The sequence below is a fragment of the Neodiprion fabricii genome, chromosome 7 (assembly GCF_021155785.1).
Source record: "Neodiprion fabricii isolate iyNeoFabr1 chromosome 7, iyNeoFabr1.1, whole genome shotgun sequence".
NCBI classification, from domain to species: domain Eukaryota; kingdom Metazoa; phylum Arthropoda; class Insecta; order Hymenoptera; family Diprionidae; genus Neodiprion; species Neodiprion fabricii.
In genome coordinates, this window is record NC_060245.1 from 15,309,345 (window position 1) to 15,331,452 (window position 22,108).

The following is a 22,108-nucleotide window of genomic DNA, read 5'->3' on the forward strand; positions in this document are numbered from 1 at the left end:
GGCCCGGGTCCTAACGCCCACGGGGGTAGAAGCACGGCAGCCGAGGGGCCAAGGGGGGCTTGCTGCCCCAACACCAAAGCCCACGCAGAATGGAAAATTACAGAACAACGACTCCGCACCTACACCACCGCACCAGCGCAGCGTTATACCATATGTAAAAGCTTGCAATATAGTAATAACTAAAGAACTAAGATCACAGGCGTGGATGTGGCGAAGATATCGTGCCCCAATTTTAATTCCTAGAAAAAGGGGGAAAGTGCGCAAAAGTTGACGAAAGCTGAAGAAGGGGATCGTTCTGCGCAACGATCGACACCTATGAAAACGGCGACCGATCATCGGATCGTCCTCTTGGTTTCTACCACCAGATTCGTCATCTTGTTCCGGTACAGTCTCGCGGTAAGATCCTTTTGCCTTTTGCATTTAAACTTTTCGTACAACGTTACTCTGCCCAAAAGTCCAGCGAGCTTTCAGCTCCACTTTGTCATATTAATTTAAGATCTTACGCTAAGTAACTCCGTTTTTGTGACTCGAAATATTGAACTTATAAAATAAATCCAAGTTAATCAAAGTATCCAAATATATGAAAATCAGTCATTCCGTTAAATCCTCTCACCAATCTACGCTGCAAGTCATCATATCCAGATTATTCTCAGGAGGTAAGTCAATTAATTAAATCTTTTATCCAACAATTACTCCTTCCTCGGTTCGTTCGATTAGAGCGACAGAATACCCGTTGTCCGGTGTATTTCAATACTTTATCGGTAATTGGTGACCCAAACTACTGATGTGAGTCTAACTGTAGCTGTGTGAACGATTCCGGTGTCTAGCATCTGGAAATTTCCACCAGGTACCGTTCCGACATCACAGCTACATGAAACGAAACAGCCAATTGCAATGCCGAAGGTTTCCTCAAGGAAGCTCGAGACCTGCCTTGAAAGAAGGAGGCCAATAAGGCTCCTTGTTCTGTCGAGGAAGGTCTATGAAACGTGAAATGAGGAACAAGGAATCCTTGTTCCTCAAGGAAGAACTATGAATATAGCTGTTAGCTACACTCGAGAAGCCGACGTACACTCCCCGGCAATCCCTAGTATACTACCCTAGTTCTTTTTATCCTCGCGGGTGTAGAGTGTAGTTAGCACGAACAAACCTACGGTCTTACATACCTGGGCAGTACTCAGCGCATTGCATGCTGTTGACGCATGCGCAATTCTGACGAACACATGACAATAATATGAACAGGTGCTTAACATGTGCTACATTTTTTGGCTCCTTTATGTAATTTATCTTTGCTCTGCATTATAACAACAACTTTATATACTAGATAATTGTTGCAGGTGCTATTAGCGCAAACAACGCGTAAACGATACTAGCGACGAGATGCCTAGAACTTTCCAAACTTGGTTCATATGCGATCGATATTTGAAGCGCGCGGGTGCTGAAATTCAGCACCCGGTGTTCATTCCACTTTTTCTCAACACCGCGCGAATGCGCAAACTAATTATTGTGATATTTTTCAGTTTTGGGTGACACGCAAACCACGTGAACGATTTAAAGTCATTGAAACGCATTATGTCAGCTTTCTACTACATCAGTTAGGGTCAGCCCCCTGATACTCACCACTGCTCGTATACTAAAAAATTGTACCAGTGTTGACAACCTGAAGTGAGGCAACTATCGTACCAGTAGCATAGAATTATCGTCCTTGGACCAAAATTACCGTACTTTTAAAATAGTGTCTATAATGAATAAATAAATTATATTAAACGTAACATTGACATTTTTGTAAATGCTTTATAGTTTATTACTGTGAACTACCGTTTTAAAATTAAAATAACCTTTTTCGTGCCCCTTTTTTAACTATGAGTGCATTACACTCGCCGAGCGCTGCGGTCGCAAATAGAACGTACTCTATATGCTTTACGTATAGCACAGACACCAGGGGTCGATTTTGTATCTTTCACTTTTTCATCTCACCTCAATTGAGCATTCTGATCGGCTGCCTAAGGATAGACAGCCAATCACAATGTGTCATTGTTGGAAAGCACCATGTTCGACACAGTGGCGCTCTGTGTCGCTCTGTGTCGTTGCTGGAAAGCTCCCAATGTGCTATCGTTCATCGTATGTAGGCATGAAATTATCGCATATGTAGTATGTACGATAATTATCGTACGGTTCCGATCGCCGAATTGTACGAGTTTTGTCCCCGTTTTTTAGTTCTACGTGGCGCTAGTAGACTTCTGACACGCTCGCTGCTAACGCTGCTGACGCTGCTGACGCTGCTGACGCTGCTGACGCTACTGACTGATGCCGTTAAGGTTATAATTCTATTCATTCTGTGTACAAGAAAATTGCGAGATTGGTGTTGTATTTGTTACAATTGTTCCGATAGTTTTGAAAAATCGACATTATTTAAATATTTTTTTAGCTAATTATTTTTTTAACGAGTTTCGTTTTTTTACGCGTTTCGTTCGTTTTGTCATGCCGACGTGCATTGTGCCCGGTTGTACTTCGGGATACTCTTCGAATCCGGAAAAAGTGCATTTTTTTACAATACCGAGAGATCCCACGAGTGAAAAGTTGTGGAAAGATGCAGTCCATCGAGCCAATAGTTCTGTTAAAGCAGGAAGAGCGGTGTGTGAAAAACACTTTTTGAAGGACGAAATTCTTTGGCAGCGTCAATTGCTCGGTCCTAGTGGACAGGTAGTTGGAATAGTGAGTTTCATTTAGAGATTGATTTTATTATTTATAGCATTATCCAAAAAATTGTACTCAATTTTTTAAAATTCTGTTTACAATTCACAATTTTAGGGACAATACAAAATACCTCGATTGAGAAAAGGATGTGTGCCATCGCAGTTTTCATGGACGATATCAGAGAATGTGATCGATAAGTCTATTGATATGTCTCCCTCTCAATTTTCTTCACTGGGATCTCTAAAGCAGACCGAGACTTTAACGTCGAATATCGAAGAGAATATTATTTCTTCATCTAAAGCCGATCTTATTCAAGATAAAAGTATACCGAGCAATTTAGCCAGTGAAATTCCAATGGAGCGAGGCCATGTATCTCCAGCAATTCAAAGTATCAGTGTTAAGAGTGCTTCGAGTGTAAGCCTGGAATTTACAGAACTCCTAACAGCAGAAGTGAGTCTTCCTTCAGGGTGGATAAAATATAACACTGGCTGCGGAGGAAAAAAGTTGGTTTTCTTTTATACCAATAAAACCCTGGAGATCGAGAAGACGTATCACATGTTTCCATTTAAAAATGTAGCGGTGGAGGAGAATATGTCCATTCAGTTGAAGATTGTCGGTATTTTGCTCGATGCGAGTAAGTTTGACATGCCTCGCTACATTACTAGCATCGAACAATTACAGGATTTGTTGTTGAAGATTCATCGTCTCACTGTGTGTTCTGGTGCCATACAGTCATCGGTCACATCTGGATTGGAAGCAAGCTCCAACGCATTACGAAAAGATATCGGCGATACTTGGCGTCACAATCAGTGTGCTCTGCTACTTTTCAATGACAAAATTTGTGCCCATTGTAGGTCAGCAAAGAATACTTTTAAAAAAAGCTGTCGAAGACATGCTCGAGACGAAGTGAATCCACAAAAAAAAAAGCAGTTGTCAGTGTTGCAGAAGAAATATCGCTCTGCGCTACGAGCCAAACGACTCGCGCAAGAAAAAATTAAAACGCTAAAATCGAAGGTTTTCGAAATTCGTCGACAATTGGCACGGTGCAGTAATCAACATCTTAAGCGTCATGTGAAGGATGGAAATATACCTCGAAGCCGCGAAGCACAGAAACTCGAAAGGACGAAATAACTCCAAACAGTGGATGCTTTTATGCATACTCCTTCATATGAGATCTCCATCAGGCTATGAGTTCCTGCGATCCAACGATATTCTACCTCTCCCGTGTGTGAGAACTGTTCGAAGGTATTTTGTTTTTCATGATGATATTCTTTCATAGCATTATGGGGTTCAATTCATCACACAACTATGAAAATAAAACGATTTTATTTGAATAACTGCGGCAACTCAACTCCTTCGAAGTTATTCATTTTTATTAACAACCATGATTGATACATTTCATTTACTGCCTGTATTTGTAATTCGTATTTACAATTATTATTTACAATTACTATTTACATTCCTTATTCACGTTCTTTATTTACAATAGACAATTATCTGATTATTTTCACACATTTGTCGAAGATCAAAACTGGTTGCGGCTTTGATCCTCGATTCTTCGAAGTGTTGAAAGTAGCATTGAGCAAAAGGGTGAACTGGAAAAACACGGGGTTCTATTGCTGGACGAAATATCAACCTGAGAAAGTGTCAGTGTTGACACGACAAATCTCTCATATAAAGGACTCGTAGATTTTGGCGGGAAAGGCAGTACATCCTCCGATCTTACGGAAAAAGCTAATCATGGATTAGTTTTGATGTTGCAGGGCAATTATTGTCAGCCAATTGCGGTTTTTGCATCAAGAGGACCCGTTAAAGGAGTAGTGCTTGCCCAGCTGATAATAAAAGCAATTGTATTACTGGAAAAAGTTGGTACACAAAAGTTTTGGTCTGAACTCTGTGTGTGTGGAGCGAAAGACCAGCTTCGTAATTATTTCGAGCACCCCTTAGTGGAAGGTCGAAACGGTCAAAACATTTACGCGTTTTCTGATACCCCACACCTCCTGAAAACCATAAGAAATCGTCTGTACAACAACAGAGTTTTACAGGTTCGTAAAAATAAATTGCGTTAAAAGCCAACATCGTTGCTGCTATTTCCGTTATCTTCAGAGCCGATAATTATTTTCCAGATGGATCCTTTGAAGCAAGAAATGAAATGGGAGTACATCAAACTTCTGTACGAAAAGGACCGAGAACATGCGGGTCCCGGAGAAACTTTGATCTGTCCACGGTTAACAGCGAGTCGCGTCTTTTTAAATAATAAAAAAAAAAAGAACAGATTGCAATAGGAACTAAATATGGCATAATGATAAAATAAAATATTACGATTTTTTTCCAGAAAATGATGACTGTTTATTTAATAACCATTTATTTTCATTAAATACAAAAATTTAAGACTTTATTTCAAATCGTGACAACTTAATTCGTTTAATCAGTGACTTCGGTAATAGTTATATTCGATGTTGCCTCTGACGACGGTATTACTGTGACAATTGGTCGATGGTAACTGAAGTATGTTACAAAAGTATTGCACATAACATTATCAAGATATCTAATAAATACAGTATCTATTGTTGTTCCATATCTGGTAGTAGGTTCTCTTGGATTGTTGTTAATTTGCAATTGAAATTCTTCTTGGAGGAACGTAATTAATGGCGTTGATTCATGTTTTGCAAAATTTACATTGAAATCCTCAGCTAAAATCAATGGTAGTTTATCTTTATTGGTTTTGAAAATTATTGAACCTCTGTGACTGTACGGAAATAATCTCTCGTGTAAAAATGAAATGATGTCATTCATTTTTTTATTAGGTGAAATGTACACAACAATCATAATTAATTCACTTCCATCTTCTAGTTTAACATGCGAAGCACACATATCGCTAATAGATGTTTGGGAGACATGAACTTCTGTAGCATTTTGAACTACCAGATCCATGTTGAATGTAGTAATATGTGAAGTATTATTGTTTTTATAAATGGCAACTCCAGCGGCTCTAACATTTTGTCGTTTAAATTTAGCTATACAATGAAAATTAGGTAAGTCGACTGATTCATCAGCAGGAAGCCATGTTTCAGTTAGCAATAAAAAGTTACTACTTTGACAAATAGAATCTTGTAAATCAGTAGTATGTTTTCTGAGACTTTGGCAGTTTAAAGTATAAATGTTTAATTTATTTCTGGAGTTCGTAAAATCAGTGATCAGTCCTTGCAATGTAGTAAGTTTGTTTGCAGATAATCTTTTAAATTCTTGCTGTAAACTTGAAACTGATGGATCTACTCTTCTTCCATGACAAAATCTTAAATTATCCTGACTGTTACATATAAACAACCCTTCAATACTTGTTATTCGTGTTAAAGCTACGTAAAGTAATGGAATACAACGATTTTACTATACTCATAGACCACCTCGTCATATGTACCTCCTTGAGACTTACGAATAGTCATAGCACATCCTGATATCAATGGAAAATGATTTCTTTTTCCCACAATGGTTTTATTATTATTGAGTGATATACTTGAAGTTCGACGTACAATAGATACAGCACGTCTATCGTGCTTTTCTTCTAGCCACCATACCAGTGTTTTTATCTGGAAAAACGAGCCATATGCGAATTACTTGATTTTCATAATTTTTTCTATATGAACCAGCTTTCCAAGGGCGCCGTTAACTAAACCGTCTACCACGTCTATGTTAGTTGTAATAATATAAGGTTTTCCAATAACAAAAATGATTTCGTGTGGCAAACCTCCTGTATCAATCACTGACACCTTGTGTAATTTTTGTCTCATATTTGCTTCCTGCTCATGATTAGTACAACCAGAAATAATGTCCATTGCAATTGAATCTATTTTATTTTCAGTTTGTAAAGCTAGTATGTTATATGCGTTAACTGATGCATTGTCATGAAATAATCGTACACCACTTGGACACGGGCGCAAGGCTTCCTCCTTTGTAAAAAACTAGGCTCGATAACGGCTAATTCATCATCATTTAAAATAATACCACTGTCATTTTTTGTGGGAATAGAAGCAAACATTTTGTTATCTTGACGCATTATTTGAGTTAATTCGTAGAATTTTAATCCTCGCTAAAGTAAGGGTCCAAACATCCGTTGTTTAGACTGCTTATAGATTGGAGTTGCACGGACTGGAGGTAATTGTCGCAAATCTCCAATAAAAATAATGTCTAGCCCACCAAAATTTTCATCAAAATTTCCGGTTATTTGCTTTAGTCTTGCGTCTATTTGGTTCAAGAGCTCGGCACCAATCATACTAATTTCGTCAATTATTGGAACTTTGACATATTTAAATAAGCATCGATATTGTTGTGCTGTTTCTATTGACAACGGAATTAGTTTTGACAATGATATTTCCAATGCAGTATGAACAGTGGTTCCGTTAATAGCTACTGCAGCTGTACCAGTCAAAGCACACGTAATGTATCAATTGCAGAACTCATCATTATCAGAAAATCTGTTATATATTTCCATTATCAATTTTATTACAAAGGTTTTTCCACACCCAGCTGGCCCAGTAAAATAATTGTAAAGGTGACTTCTCTGCAGATAAATTGTGATGAATGACGTGTAAAAGCAAATCTTTTTGTTGTTCATTAGCGCTTCTCATGAGTTCGCAAAAACGATCATTACTCTATTCATCCATTGTGAACTAAATTAAAATAGATTACTTATTAAGATGTATGGATGAATGTATGAACATTGTATGTAAATATCTCTTGTTCATATTTTTAATATGTCACTGACGAGATTGAGAATCGTCGGAACACCGTCGAAGAGCGTGAAGTAACGCTCACCATGTGGATTCGGGCACCGGGAGGTCGCCCTCGCACTTCATTCGCTAATTACCGTTGTAACCTATTACAACTGTAGCTCCTTGGACCCTCAGGCCCAAGAAGCCGCGTCTTTTGTCTGTTAAGTCGCAAGGTGCGTGGACGTCAACCCGTATTAGCCCTTCTTGAGTAATAGTAGCGTGCGGAAAATGTTAGTTGTGACCGGCCTAAAGCATCTTGCTAATCCGTCAAATTTGAGCATTCATATTATCCTGTGATTTGAAAAGACTCACTATCTTCTACGTTTCCATCTTTTCTGTGCTTTACTAAATCTCATCATTTCGAGAATAGACAATTTTATGCCATTCCGTTTTCCGTAATTAAATTAAGTTCGGCCCTGATTCAACCAAATCAGGTAATTTTAAGTGCTTATAATAATAACTTCATTATCATTTTTAATAAATAATCTTTGGAATCATTTTTAACATATATCAAAATCAACAAATTGACACTTTCAACCATAGCTTTCGATAGTAAAGTATCATTCTAAATCTACAAAGACTAAGTGCCCGACGTTCAACATCGTTCGATTCATTAACTCTCCCGAACTCGAGGTGAGGCCCTGGTCCAGAATTCTACTGACGCAGACTGATACGATTCGACGGCTCTCAATCTCGCTCGAACTACACATCTAAAGATAAGTCAATCCGAGTGCTAATCTTCGACATTGAACGAATTCTTGTTTTCACCTTTATAATAAAAATTTACTTCTGTAATATCCATTTGAAAGCAAGTCTAGAATTGGTGGCTAGCTTCACTACCCCCAATTAAATCATACGTATTGTTTCCAAGATTTAACCAACAAGAATTAACAACAGGAAATATAATTAATTTAAGATAATCTAAAAGGCGAGATACAATACAATAATCACGACCAGCTAGTTATAACCATCGTTCAGGATAGATGCTCTTGGTATCAAACAATAATATCATTTAGAATAAAATAACACACGATTTGCTCAAACACGCAAACGGTCAATTTTAGTGATTCTGCAGCTTCTCTGCATTTGAATATAAATTCGTCCGTCGGCGCGGATTGTTATATAAACTCAAACACTTTATAAATTGTTACTTACGGCTTTTATGTCATTATCACCATTCATTGTTATCAGATATTTCAATCACCAAATCGTACAGAATATACTTTATCTTTTACCAGTTAAATCATATTAAACCATCTATTTTGAACGACCTTTTTCCTATTTTCATTATCATAAAATTGCCTCAACAATTTAAACAAACCTTACAGACCTGTACAGGACTATAGCAACACGATCCTACAAATTACCGGCTTATCGAAAAGTAGGTCTTTCTTAGATTTAATTTTTATTCATTCTCGTTAGGTAGGAGCTTGATTATTCAATTAATCATTAACTCTTATCATTAAATCTTCATTAACAGCAGCATTTGGATTTCTGTACAATTCCTCATAGGGGTTTGGCTCTGGAAATCTTGTAGCAATGTCTCGAATTTCTGATCCGTCATCTATTAGCTCACCTTCATAACATAATTGTCGGCATATATCAATTGTCTTTTGAATATCAATATTTGACTCAAATTCTTTGCTTTTTTCTATAATTTCATTTTCGTGTTCATCATATATAGTTGTGAATTTCATATCTACTAATATTTCTGTGTCTTCATTTCTAAATGGTATATGTAAGGTCACCATTTCTCTTCTGTACTCGTTGTAATCCTGAGTCATATCATAATTTCTGTAACGAATAACTTGAGGCTGCTTCTTTCTGACGTACTCTCCCTTTTTATTTTTAGTATATTTTGAAACAAATTGTGCTAAAGAAATTGCTTCCAATTCTTCTGGCCGTTTTTGATACTTGTCATGCCAATCTTCCTTCCAAATATCAGTAGAGTCGTCATCAAGTTCATCAATTTGTTTTTGTGTTTTTCTTATCCTCTGTCGTTCAATAGGCCAACAAGTGTTAATATATTGAACCGCTACTGATGATTTAGACATTGGTAACCTTAAAAGATACTAAGCAGCTTCTTGACTACTCATCTCAATAATATTTAGCATGTCAACGCTCATTTTACGAGTTATTTCAACAATATCGAATTCTCGATCCTCATTCATAACTTCTATTATTTTACGTTGTAAATTGCTAATGCCTCTGTTGGTCTTATTTACATATTCGACGACATATGCCGCGCAAGAATATTCTTCAGTAATTATCTGAGAATCCATATTTGACTTTAAGACATTAAAAACAAATGGATTGAAAGTATTGTGCCATTTTTCGGACGGATGTCGTTTATAGAATATTCTTGGTCTACTAATACCAGATCTTAGTATATCTTTGTATTCTTCATCTGATCTGATATTATTACTTTCATAATAATCATCAATACTGTCATAGTCATTACTTTCTAAGTTAATTCTAATTTCATTATATCTTTTCAAGTGTTCTTTGTAAAGTGGATTCGTTTTTTCCATCGGTATTAAAATCATTGTAGATTTACAAGGCATGAATGGTGCTTCAAATCGGCACTTTTGCACAGAATTAGATCCAATTTTTTTGTAGCACGTGACGGTATGCTGATGCGTAAGTAATTTTATGTTTCCAGATGCTTCCGACGTTGATACTGATACTAAACTGTTAATCATTTCTATTACTTGTTTTTGCTCTTCTCCAAGAATATCTGTGGGAGCATTATCCAGCCGTAAAAGAATATGCGCATGTGGACTTCCTCGATGTTGAAATTCAATCCTCAAAAAGTAGTTAATAACTCTAAACTTACCAAAAGGACTAATCTTCTTTGATTGTAAAATTGTCATTATTACATTAACTAACTTGTTAAAATAAATAGCCCATGTTACAGCATCGTTGTTGATTAATGAACTTTTTTGGATAAAACTTAGTTCCGATGCGATAAAATTTTGCATATCTTCTTTTTCTTCAGCTAATTTATGCAACAATGTTAATAAATCCGGCCACCCTATTTCATTTGCGCTTAGTGTCATGAATGCAGTTGGCTTCCCTAGCTGCCGAATCATTGCGAATAAATCTTTTTTCCTTGCAGACCAATACCAAACTGAATTCGGTATTGACCGTAGAAAAGCTAAATTAGACTCTATGCAGTTATGAATATACTCTTCGGATTGAACTTGTTCCTTAGTTATATTGGTATCTGTACCAACATGTTTAAACGCGATCGTTAAACAGTCACGAACTCGCAGTCTCATTATTTTTACAGCCATATATAACAAATGATAGGGATCTATTCCTCAGCAATCCTTACGTCGCAGTTCACTAGATGCCATCATAAAAGGTGTAGCTTTGACTGTATCCCTAAATTTTCTAAAGTGTCCCATATAAATACTCGGAAATGATAGCTCTTCAGCATGCTCATCGAATAATAAACTCTGTGGAATATTGTGTTGCCCTGGCGCTAATCTTAAATATTTTTCTTCATTCCATACCAAAGTTTGTTGTTGAACAGTTCAATATCGATGTTTTCACTAAATTCGTCAATGTTCTGTTGTGTAATCAGTGGTGTTTCTTGATTAAAAAATGATTCATCTACTGTTATTTTGTAATGCTGATATAAAGGTGTACGAATCAAATAATCCAACCATTTTTTAATTGATCTGATGCTAATTAGGCCATGAACAAAACTACTTTTATGAATCAATTTTTTAATATGTACGTAAATGCAATGTTCATCATTGACATCTCTTGGAAGTAATCGTACCATTGTATCAACAGCAACAGGAACATTGATAATTTGTCCGTATATGCCGAATTGCCCTTGAACGTGCCTTAATCTTCTTATTTGCATAAAAGGAATTCGAGGAGAAATAAGCCTTTCAGTGATGAAATCTATTTTTGTTAAATGCTGTGATATTTTTTGATAGTGAAATCCATTATAAACAGACAAATTAGGAATGCTATTTTTATCTAATGCTGATTTACAAGTAGAGCAAATTTTGAATGCATCCACATTCTGCCCGTTAGTTATTGTGTTGATTATATTTCCAGATGCAGATGGTTTCTTCAAATCTTTTTCAAACCAAAGTCGATCGCAGATTGAGCAAGCATGTCCAAATTCATTATTTTTAGAGTTATCGTTAAAATATTCATGAGCTGATTTATGGTATCTAAATTGACTGTAGTTATTCGGAATTTCCGTAATATTTGCACTTGATTGACCTCTTCCATTTTGCTGAGATACTTCAACCACTACATTCTGGATTTCTTCCAAACCAGCTACACTTCGAGAATTTGCACTTATTTCATCTATTATTGGATCATTAATTATTTCTGTAAATTCGATATTTGGAGAAGTAGATAATTCTGTAATCATTTCTGCATTTTGTAGACGCCTCTTTCTTTCCGCTTCACGTTGTTTCAATTTATCTCTGTTCTGCTCCCTGTATCTTTGTTGACGTTCTCTTTTTTTTTTGGAGAGCATTTAGTTCATTACCTTGCTCATTTCTTTGAATGGATGATGGTTGTGTTTTTTCCAAACCAGATGAACTTTGAGCAGTAATTATTTCTTTATTATTCAGTTCTATTCTATTCGTGTTTAATGAGGTAGATGGTCCGGCAATACTTTGTGAATATTGTATGCGTTTTCTTCTTTCCGCTTCACGCTGTTTCAATTTGTCTCTGTTCTGCTCCCTGTATCGTTTTTTGACGTTCTTTTTTATTATTATTTACTTTAAAAAAAAATATATAAGTGTTAAAAGAAGCTAAAATAAAAATTACATAGTATATTCTGGTACTATTGGATTAATAAAATCTTACATTACATTAATAGTATGTCTTGTGTTTAATTGATCTTGGTGATGTCCAGTTTTAATAATAATATTTTGTGACCCCTGTGATGATTGTTGGGTACTGAACTATTTATAAAAACTATGTTATTAAAATATACAGAAAAATTTTCATTGGCTTTAATATACTAGTAAACTCAAGAATCTTAGCTAGTTATTGCAATATATTACTAAAGATCGTAAATTATAAATATCAATAATGAATGTTTCAATATAAATTCCACCATGATTAGAAAATTACTTAATTTTTTAATGTTCATATTAATAACAAATAAGAAAAACATTCGTGCGCTACACGCCATCAGCTGATTTTTGTCGGTCTTTATTAAATTTATTCTTTAAGCAATTGTTTTGATGCATTAATTTTAATTAGAATGAAATTAAAATTAATAATCAATTTAAAAACATTATATGCAATGAAATTTATGTGAATTTTAATCTACCAAGAGAGTAAATTTCACATTTACTGGCGGAATTATAATGCTCTATCATTTCCATGTAATGATCATGCTCATGACATTATATTTCAAATCATTCAACGCTTGATTACGAAGCGAATGCAACAATTTTGTACGCGTCTAAACGCCGGACAAAAAAAAACAACCAAAATAAAAAAAAAGCATCGAAACATTGCACGACATGAATGTACATACGATATCAACATTTAATTAAACGGAAATATTTTTTTATATATCTATTTTTCTTTCCTCTTTATCCTCTTTATGCATATTTACAGGCATAAGAAAAATGAATTATATATGCATTTATACCATGCATATTATGTATAATGCATATGTATAATACAATACACCATGAATAATTGCTGCGAAGAACAAACACTACATTTTTCCAAAGTATCAATTATTTAAAGCTACTATTTATTTGTACTTGTAATGAAAATTTGTTTTTCCCAAATTGTGGGATATACGTGTACCTATGTATTTACATTATAACCCACATAACGCATTCCGAGGGAACCACGCGCAAGCCTGTCACAAGGTCCCTAGATTAGACGGCTCAAGACACACGTGGGCAAAAAAATTAGTGAGAATGCGCCAAAAGTTTCGTATGACAACGGATGCTTACCATTTAGAGCACAATATGACACGGTGTGAACATTTCTGGTCTATTGTTTTGCCCGGATTGGCCGCTTACAACAGATATTTGTACACTGTGTCACACTGTGCTCTAAATGGAAAGCACCCATAGACATAAGGGGAGCTTTCCAGCAAGGAGACACAGTGTGACACTGTGGGTATGTTCCGATATGCACTGCGAGCACTGCACAGTGCTCTCACTGTAGAAAAATTCGTTCCGATATGGACTGCAGTATACGGCCGCAGTACCCTAGGGAAATATATGACGTCATGAATAACCACCATATTTCTACTGCGAACACTGGAGGTTTCGAGGTAAGGTGCTCTCAGTGCTTTGATCACGTGATCAACAGCGTTCAGAAATTTAACAGCTTCCACTATTGATAATTATTATTATTGAATATTGTCATTTAAAAATACCAGCCGTTGAAAACAAAAATGGAAAATTTGAATAAATTGTGTTTATTGCAATGTGAAACAAATATTATGTATGAAATGAAAGTAACGCCAAAAAATGTCGATCACAGTATACTGTACTGCGTTCCGTTTTAAGCAGTAACCAGTATAGCTAACTATAAAGGAACGGCTTCGCAGTATACTGAATTGACGACACACCTTACAGTGCTCGCAGTGTATATCGTGTGACGTCGGAACGGTACCTAGTGGAAATCTCCAGATGCTAGACACCGGAAACATTCACACACAGCTACAGCCAGACTCACATCAGTAGTTTGGGTCACCAATTACCGATTAAGTATTGAAATACACCGGACAACGGGCATTCTGTCGCTTTAATCGAACGAACCGAAGAAGGAGAAATTGTTGGATGAAAGATTTAATTTGGCTTACCTTTTTGAGAGTATTCTGGATGCGATGACTTGTAGCGTAGATTGGTGAGAGGTTTTAGCGGAATAACTGACTCTAATATATTTGGATACTTTGATTAACTTTGGTTTATTTTATAAGTTCGATATTTAAGAGTCATAAAAACGGAGTTACACAGTGTAAGATCTTAAACTTAATATGACACAATGGAGTTTAAGCTCGCTGGACTTTTGGGCAGAGTAACGTTGTATTAAAGTTTAAATGCAAAAGGCCAAAGGATTTTACCGCGAGACTGTACCGGAACTAGATGACGAATCTGGAGGTAGAAACCAAGAGGACGATCGAGTGATCGGTCGCCGTTTTCATAGGGGTCGATCGTTGCGCAGAACGATCCCCCTCTTTAGATTTTTTGGTCACCTTTGCGCACCTCCCCTCTTTTTCTAGGAACTAATTAGGGCACGACATCCTCGCGCATGTACGCCTGTTATCTTAGTCCATTAGCTATTACTATATTGTAGGTTTTTACGTATGGTATAACGCTGCTTGGTGCGGTGGTGTAGGTGCGTGGACTTTGCTCCGTAGTTCTCCAACCTGCGCGAGCATCCTTGTTGAGGCGCCAGCCCCCTTTTGGCCCCCCTCGGCCACTTAGCTTCTTCCTGTCTACTTCTTAATGTTTTTACTATCTTGCTCGTTACAAAGTCCATATGTCATATTGGTTAGCCGTCGTTTGTTAGTTTTATAGCTATATCTATATAGAATTATATATGTATTATAATCGATTACTGTAGTTATTAACCTGGAGTACAATAGCGATTGTTTATGAAACATGATTTGTTATTTGCTTAACATTATTAGAATCGCGCTGCTGCGAAAATCCTTAGCTGTTTGTTATAACTATCTTAACAGATTTAGAGTATTTAGTAATTTGTTATAATTCATCGCTTTACAGCAGGTTTACATGTGTGCTTTTTGTATATAACTCTCTTCTGTAATTGTTAATTCGTATATTGATATAAATCGGCTTGGAAGCTACTAGCACGTTTTCGTTTCGTCGGTAAGTTTCCTAATGTATTCTCTAGGTGAAGCTCTCTATAGCTCCACATTGGAGATCTGCATTGCCTTCAAAACGTTGCGCGTGTTGCCTACAATACGGCGTTACGGAAGAAGGTATAGTTCATGCTGGATAATTAGTATTCACGGTTTTGATGGTTTTGCAGTCTTTGGTTTTATGGGTTATTGCAGCAGTGCTATCTTTACATTATATTGGTTATGCATGTATCTATGGTTTTACAGTCTTCTATACTCCAGGCTATATAGTAAAGCGTATGTTGCTTCTAGCATAGCTCTCAGCTCTGAATGCGCAAATGGCATTGTCGAGTGCCATATAATGATTGGGTATAATCGTGTTAGTTAATTATGGTGTTAATATGATAGTAATATATAATAATGTATAATAATATTATAGTTCTCTGTAGTACGAAGATCTCGTAACATGGTTTTTAAGCCTTGCTAGTGAATTTCATAGTTATTTCCATCTAGGGATATTCCAAATAGTTAGACAGTTGTTTTAATTTCTTATGGTTACAAGATTCTCGTACTTCGAGTTTGGTTAGTTGATAAAAGTAACATGCAGTAATAATAGTCGATAAAACATACGGACGTTCCGGTCGGATGTCACAAGTGTGTGGTAATTTGCAGCAGAAATCTCACTGGAAGCTGATTTTAGAACGCGCCGAGGTTTTCGTAGTTGAAAGGGTTGAAAGTAGTTGATATTCACAGGCTAAAATTAAGACAACAAAACTCGTTTCGGGAATTCGAGTCATAATAATTTGTTTATGGTAATGTGTACAATTTGATGGTGTTTATTTGTGAAAAGTCTACGTTTTATAATTTTGTACAATGCCAAGCAAGAAAAAAAAATACAATGCTCGTTTCCCAGCGGTAAGTTACACTAACCATACTAAACAAACCGAACCCTACATCATTGTGTATTTCATTATTTATTTTTATTATAGACCCCATAGACTTGATCAATTTTGAATTCAAAATTCTATAAATTTATGGTTTGGAATTTACTATATCAATTAGCATGTTTGTAAAATTTTTTCAAGGCCTCAATCTGTCACTATTACCTGAGGTCAACATTTTTCAATGAAAACATAACCTTAAATACACCACACTTGACAATACATTCACGATTTTACCACTTTTCTTTCAAAGGGACGTATCAAGAAAATCATGCAAACGGACGAAGAAGTAGGAAAAGTTGCTCAAGCTGTACCAGTCATAATCTATATCCTTTTTATATTTTACACCTAGCGTAGCTATTAGAAGTGCACCATCTGTTGTTTTTTTCTTATTTATTTCACATTATCGATGTCCTTAACTCGGAATTCACCTAGAACCCTAGAGTTATTCGTAGAGTCGTTGTTAACGAAAACAATGCAAATAACGAGTGCCAAAAATGCCAAAACTCTTAGTCCGTCTCATATGTAAGTATTTGCATCACACGTCTGTTATTATGAATTATCTCGTACCAAATATATTAAGACTTGAATTTTTTCCCAAAGGAAGCAATGTATCCTTTCTGAAAGTCGCTTCGACTTTTTGAAAGACTTGGTCAAGGGACTTCCTGATGTTACCAGCCCCGACGATGAGGTACCTACACCGCCAGCAACTCCTGCACCTCAGTTGCCTTATGTGCAAGTAAACCCAGCCATTTATCCACCCATTTCAAGACATGACGTTACAGGGTATGATTTTTTTTTAAATAAATCCTTGGTGAAATAGATATTATATAAAGCAAACAAGTTGCATGATGTTTTTATATTGATCATGAAAAAAATCCAAACTTGTTTGTCTTTTTCTGTATACAGAATCCCAAATGTGGTATCGTCGGCAACCATTACACCGATTCGCCAAAACCCAAGAGAGAACAGAGGGATTGGATTTCCCAGTGCCGCTTTGTCGAGCGAAAGTACTAAAACACCGATCTCGAATTTTCAATCGCCGTTGTCTACAACGTTTAATGTTAGCCAACCAAACTTTTACACGGAAGTAAACCCACTTAATTTGTCAACAAATTCTAACAACGTAAATACAACCTATAAACCGACGTCGAATTACAGCAACACTACCAATATCGATGAAGACTACGACACGTAGTCAATTTTCTCACTTATCGTCAATTTATTGCAGCAGTGAGTTCAATTACAGGCGTGCCATGCCTTACACACATAAATGAAATTTTTTTCAAATTTTGCACTAGTATCTGGATTGTAAGTCTACTTAATATATCTGATTTTACATAGTTAACCGACTACTCGAAAATACGTCACTATTATGCTCATTTGACTTGAAGGTATGAGCATGTGACATCACCAAAGCCGAAACAGCATATTTGTTACGTCATATACTGTATAAATGTTTTTCGAGTGGCTTGTGGATTCAACCTTCTCTGCAAGGTTATATAATCTTAGATTATAACGTTCAAATTTAAAAATAGTTTGACAAAATCGTACTTTACTTTGTTAGCCGATTCTATAGTAGACTCTGGGTACCAAGACGATTTCAGTTCTATTTTTCCTTAATAGAATTATTACAGTGACGTGTTATTTACGGATAGTGTAATTAATATTAAATGGTAATATTATACAGTGGCACAGCTTGTTTTTGTTACTGCAATAATTTTGCACCGAAATTATTCTCAAGAGACTAAACACAAATGATAATATATAACACTCGATTTCGTTTTAAGCTACTTTTTTTTATACATGTTAGAATTGCCCATGCGTATGTAGAAACGTAGGTAATTTGAATTTTTTGAAGAGTCGAAAGTCTGTTTGTGAGAATGTTATTGTAAATATCTACTGTATATTCATTGTTATAGTTCTATTTAAAAGACGATTTCAAACACTGTATGTAGCATGTGTCTAGCCATAGCTTGCGACCTCAAAATCCAGTAGCTGCTTCTTTGAACGGTGGGAAAGGGGGGGGGGGGTCGAAATTTGACTGGAAGAATTAAAATTTTTCCGTTACATTATTTGTAATAAAAATTGATATTCTGACGTGAAATTTAAATTGAATCATTCTTAATGGCTGTAAAAAATTATTATTCTTGGACGGATTGAAGTAAATAAAATTAGAAATGGCTGATTTTCTGGAATGATATCTAGAATCGACTAAAACTTCTTCAAACCATAGAGGTAAGAATATCGGGAGAAAATGTATATTCAATGCAGGTCACAGCAATAAAATTATAGCTAATCGTTTGCTTTCGTATTCATTGGACACAGATATTCTTTGTAACTATGAAATGACTGTTTTCAACGACATACGTGGTGTATTATTTGCTTGAAATACTGTTCGAAATCAAGGACACAAGTTCTATTAGAATTAAGACAAAGCTTAACTTGTTTTTGTTCCTATCTCAATCTCTCGATGTTATTGACACAAAGGATAAGGTGATATTAAAATAGTCCCCATGCGAATTCTCAAGTGAACAGTTATAAAATTCCCAAGCAGTTAGAATTAAAATTTTTGCTGAAGTACAGTATAAACGGATTGAGATTGATCGTACCTAATTTCCAACACAATGAAGTTACCTCAAGATTTTCAATATAGTATTTCAAGAAACAACGAAGATAGACAGTGATGTAGTATAATACCTTATTATAGGTGTATCTTTGTTGAGAACTTCTTTTGATTCGATTTTATGAGCGAAGCTATGAAGTTGACTGCTAATCTCAATTTGTGATTTTACTACATTCTACTTTCGATAACAGTTCTTGACAAAGATATATCTGTGGTGAATCGGTTGTTCAAATGAAATCAAATCAAATTTCGCATAGTATCGAAAGCAGCTACTATATTCGCATTGAAAACGCACCATTTCTCAGAATTCTTGACTTTATGACCTTGTAATTTTCTAGTGGATTTTATACATTATGGCAAACGATCAAATGTCAAGATTTTTTTTCTTCAATCGTTTGAAAATATTAATTTTATAAAGTTTTTAATAATGGTTCGATTTTCATATAACTCCAGGGTGTCAATTCTTATTAAAAACGATCCAACCAAAAAAATTAGTATCTTCTAGCATCAGTATTTCACGGGGTTAAAGCTTCAGCCACTCCCCCTCCCCCAACTAAATCCCTTTATCTGTTTATTTACAGAATAGCAAATTTGTATAATGCGTGAATATTCGAATTCACTCTCGAAACTAAGAAAAGAAAAAAATTGATATTGATCAGCATTGAAAATATTTGTATACGTAATTGTAAAATGCAGTTGAAATATTGAAAGTTTGAGCGGTAATGCGTTGACTGAAGAATATAGTGAATCCCAGTAAACGAAAAAAGATTAAAAAAATAGTAAATTTTGATTTGACTGAATCCATTTTTCCGATCCCAAAGATATAATTTAAAACAGTATTTTGGATGACTACTTGAATATGTTTCTGTATCAATAAGTGGTTGTTGATTACATGGGGTTTACACGTGTTGTTACAGTTTTGAAAAACAAGTAATTATTCTTATAGTGTAATCCAAAATGTGCAAAGAATTCCATCCTAAACCATGAAAACATTCGGAATATTTCATTACGGACTGAACAAGATTTAGAAAAGAAACTAATAGTAAACTATGAAAGTACTAATATCATTCACGAATTCACATGAATCCAAATAGTTGCAGTATTCAAACGAAAATTAATCGATAGAATTTGAGTTGTTGAGGACGTATTAAACTTCATTTCAGGTAAGTTGAAATTTGTTCACAAAAATCCAACAGAAATAGGTGGATACGGAATTGTGTATTTGCAGATTGGATTGAATGCAAACTGCGTTACATTTCGAACGTGAAAAATTGAAAGAACCAAATCTTGTAGACACATATTCAAAACAATAGAACGATTGATTCGGATTGATTTTTCGATCATGCAATACGTTTTTATGAGAATTTTGGATTGACACTCATCAAAATGAATCATACGTTTCAATATTTTTTCGTTTACTGAGATGAATCGGGATTGGTTCGACATCTCCAGGTATATACATTCATTGACTTCCATTGTCAAAAATGAAAATCAGGTAATTTTTTTTGGCTCCTCCGGCACGTATTCAACTGAGTTCAACATAAATTCTCATGTTTCTGGAATCTAGTAAATGTTATCATATTTCAATTTCTTTTACGGTCATTTTGTCTCACTTCAAATAATGCTTGGTAGCTACTTTTTACCGAAAATGATCGTGTCTCAATATTCAACCATATTGATTTTACAGCAGCTTTTGAATTTGCCTGTCAAATATCTTAAAAACTATTTTTTAAATATATAATACTGGAAAATTTCAGACTTCTCTGCAATAATTTCTACACTAATGATTCGAAGATACCTTATCGTTTGTGATAATTCAACCCGTGAATTCTGTAAGGTCTTTATATGTATATCTTTGGTTGACAATGACAACATTTACTGCAATTTCATTGAAGTTTCATTATTGAACGTTATTTGGCACTAAGTCAATAGGCGTAGGGAATAAGTATTGTACCAACGATTCAAAAAGTCTCTTGCCATTTTGCAGTATACAGTGAAGATATTTACCTGTACATCTTGCTTATGTGTGAGTAACAAAAAGAAATCAGCTGAGATTCACTCCGAAGGCACTGGGAAAGTGCTTTTTATTACTAAATATAAGTGCCATCGCTTTCAAACATTCCGTAGTTCCAACAATGAATTGAAGGGTGAAATTCCTTTCGCAATGAAACAATAAGACCGCAATGCTCAATTTGGGTGCAAGGAACCATAATCCGTAATTTGATCAAAAACAATGGATGTAATTTTGTATATCATAGCCATAAACTGAAGAGCCCAAGTGTAAAACCCTGAAACCTACTATTGGGAAAAAATGATCGATAATTGTGGATATCAACTTCCACCTCAATTTCAAATGACTATATGGTAGTACAATTGGATCTAAGGATAGGAATGAAAAATTTTACTGCAGATGTACTCACGTTACATTACTTTTTTCATAGGAAACCAAAGGAATTATCTCTAAGCATGTAATAAATAGGCAGTACAAAGTTTAAACAGATACGGCATATATGTACAAAGTTTGTACGATGCAAAAAGTGTGAAAGTGGTTTGGTACTTATTTAAGATTGTCAAGAGTGAAGCCCAATGTTTTCACTATGACATTGAGAATTTGAAATTATCTGAGAATTCTTGCGAAGGCTAGGGGTAAACCGTGTAAACAATCTTTACAACAAAAATTTGATCATATTAACGGCATTCTGACGATAGAAAAAAAATTTCGCGGCTCTTTAAGGGTATACATATATGCACCTGTGTGATAATGGTGAAACGTAACAGGTAATTCGGGCATGATAATTGATACGTAGATACAGTACCGATGTTAAACGAAAACAGAGTCAAATGTACTTCGATTAAGTTGCCTGAAGACTTACTCGAAACGGGTGAATCGGGCTTCGAATACCGGTGCACACGGTACGTGTGTAGAACTATACATTTCCCGAGTGACCGGATGTTTTTCCAAGAGAAATATGGGCTGACATTTACGGTCGAGTATTTGATAACAACATGTTTAAGAATGAACTCTTCACGCGGTTTGCCACAATTTCTCGTCAACTGATAGTGAATATGGTGTGTAGCGATAAACAGGACGAGGCTTCGATGTTTCCGCTCTTGGCTGACATGATTATGCGATAATATCGGACTGTATATTTTTCTGAACGTAGCACGAATCAAAATGCTAATCTATTTCGAAGACGAAGGATTTAGGACTCGAGAATTTGAGATTGCCAATTAACGAAGAACAAATACTTGTCCT

At 35.5% G+C, this 22,108-nt stretch overlaps 2 protein-coding genes and 1 long non-coding RNA gene across 5 annotated transcripts; 2 read left to right on the top strand and 1 right to left on the bottom strand.

The window, feature by feature from the left end:
* Positions 1 to 729: 729 nt before the first annotated feature.
* On the bottom strand, positions 730 to 13,503 carry LOC124186348. The gene is made up of 4 exons (XR_006871638.1): positions 13,493 to 13,503; positions 10,844 to 10,850; positions 1,645 to 1,657; positions 730 to 867 (listed from the first exon to the last, which is right to left on the bottom strand). It is a non-coding gene; the product is annotated as an uncharacterized LOC124186348 (long non-coding RNA).
* LOC124186324 lies at positions 2,188 to 4,952 on the top strand. Of its 3 annotated transcripts, none has more exons than XR_006871626.1 (4): positions 2,188 to 2,712; positions 2,809 to 3,939; positions 4,219 to 4,739; positions 4,821 to 4,952. XR_006871626.1 is itself a non-coding variant. In XM_046577937.1 (2 exons), exons 1-2 carry the CDS (start codon positions 2,479 to 2,481, stop codon positions 3,823 to 3,825), a joined length of 1,251 nt encoding a protein of 416 aa, XP_046433893.1. In that variant the 5' UTR covers positions 2,188 to 2,478; the 3' UTR covers positions 3,826 to 3,980. The 3 variants fall into 3 exon arrangements, 1 of the variants encoding a protein (XP_046433893.1); XR_006871627.1 differs by having other exon boundaries at positions 4,444 to 4,739; positions 4,821 to 4,946; XM_046577937.1 differs by lacking the exons at positions 4,219 to 4,739; positions 4,821 to 4,952 and having other exon boundaries at positions 2,809 to 3,980.
* A 2,310-nt stretch (positions 13,504 to 15,813) lies between the features above and the next one.
* LOC124186337 lies at positions 15,814 to 19,549 on the top strand. Its single transcript, XM_046577968.1, has 5 exons — positions 15,814 to 16,200; positions 16,480 to 16,552; positions 16,658 to 16,751; positions 16,830 to 17,012; positions 17,136 to 19,549. Exons 1-5 carry the CDS (start codon positions 16,159 to 16,161, stop codon positions 17,422 to 17,424), a joined length of 681 nt encoding a protein of 226 aa, XP_046433924.1. The 5' UTR covers positions 15,814 to 16,158; the 3' UTR covers positions 17,425 to 19,549.
* Positions 19,550 to 22,108: the final 2,559 nt, after the last annotated feature.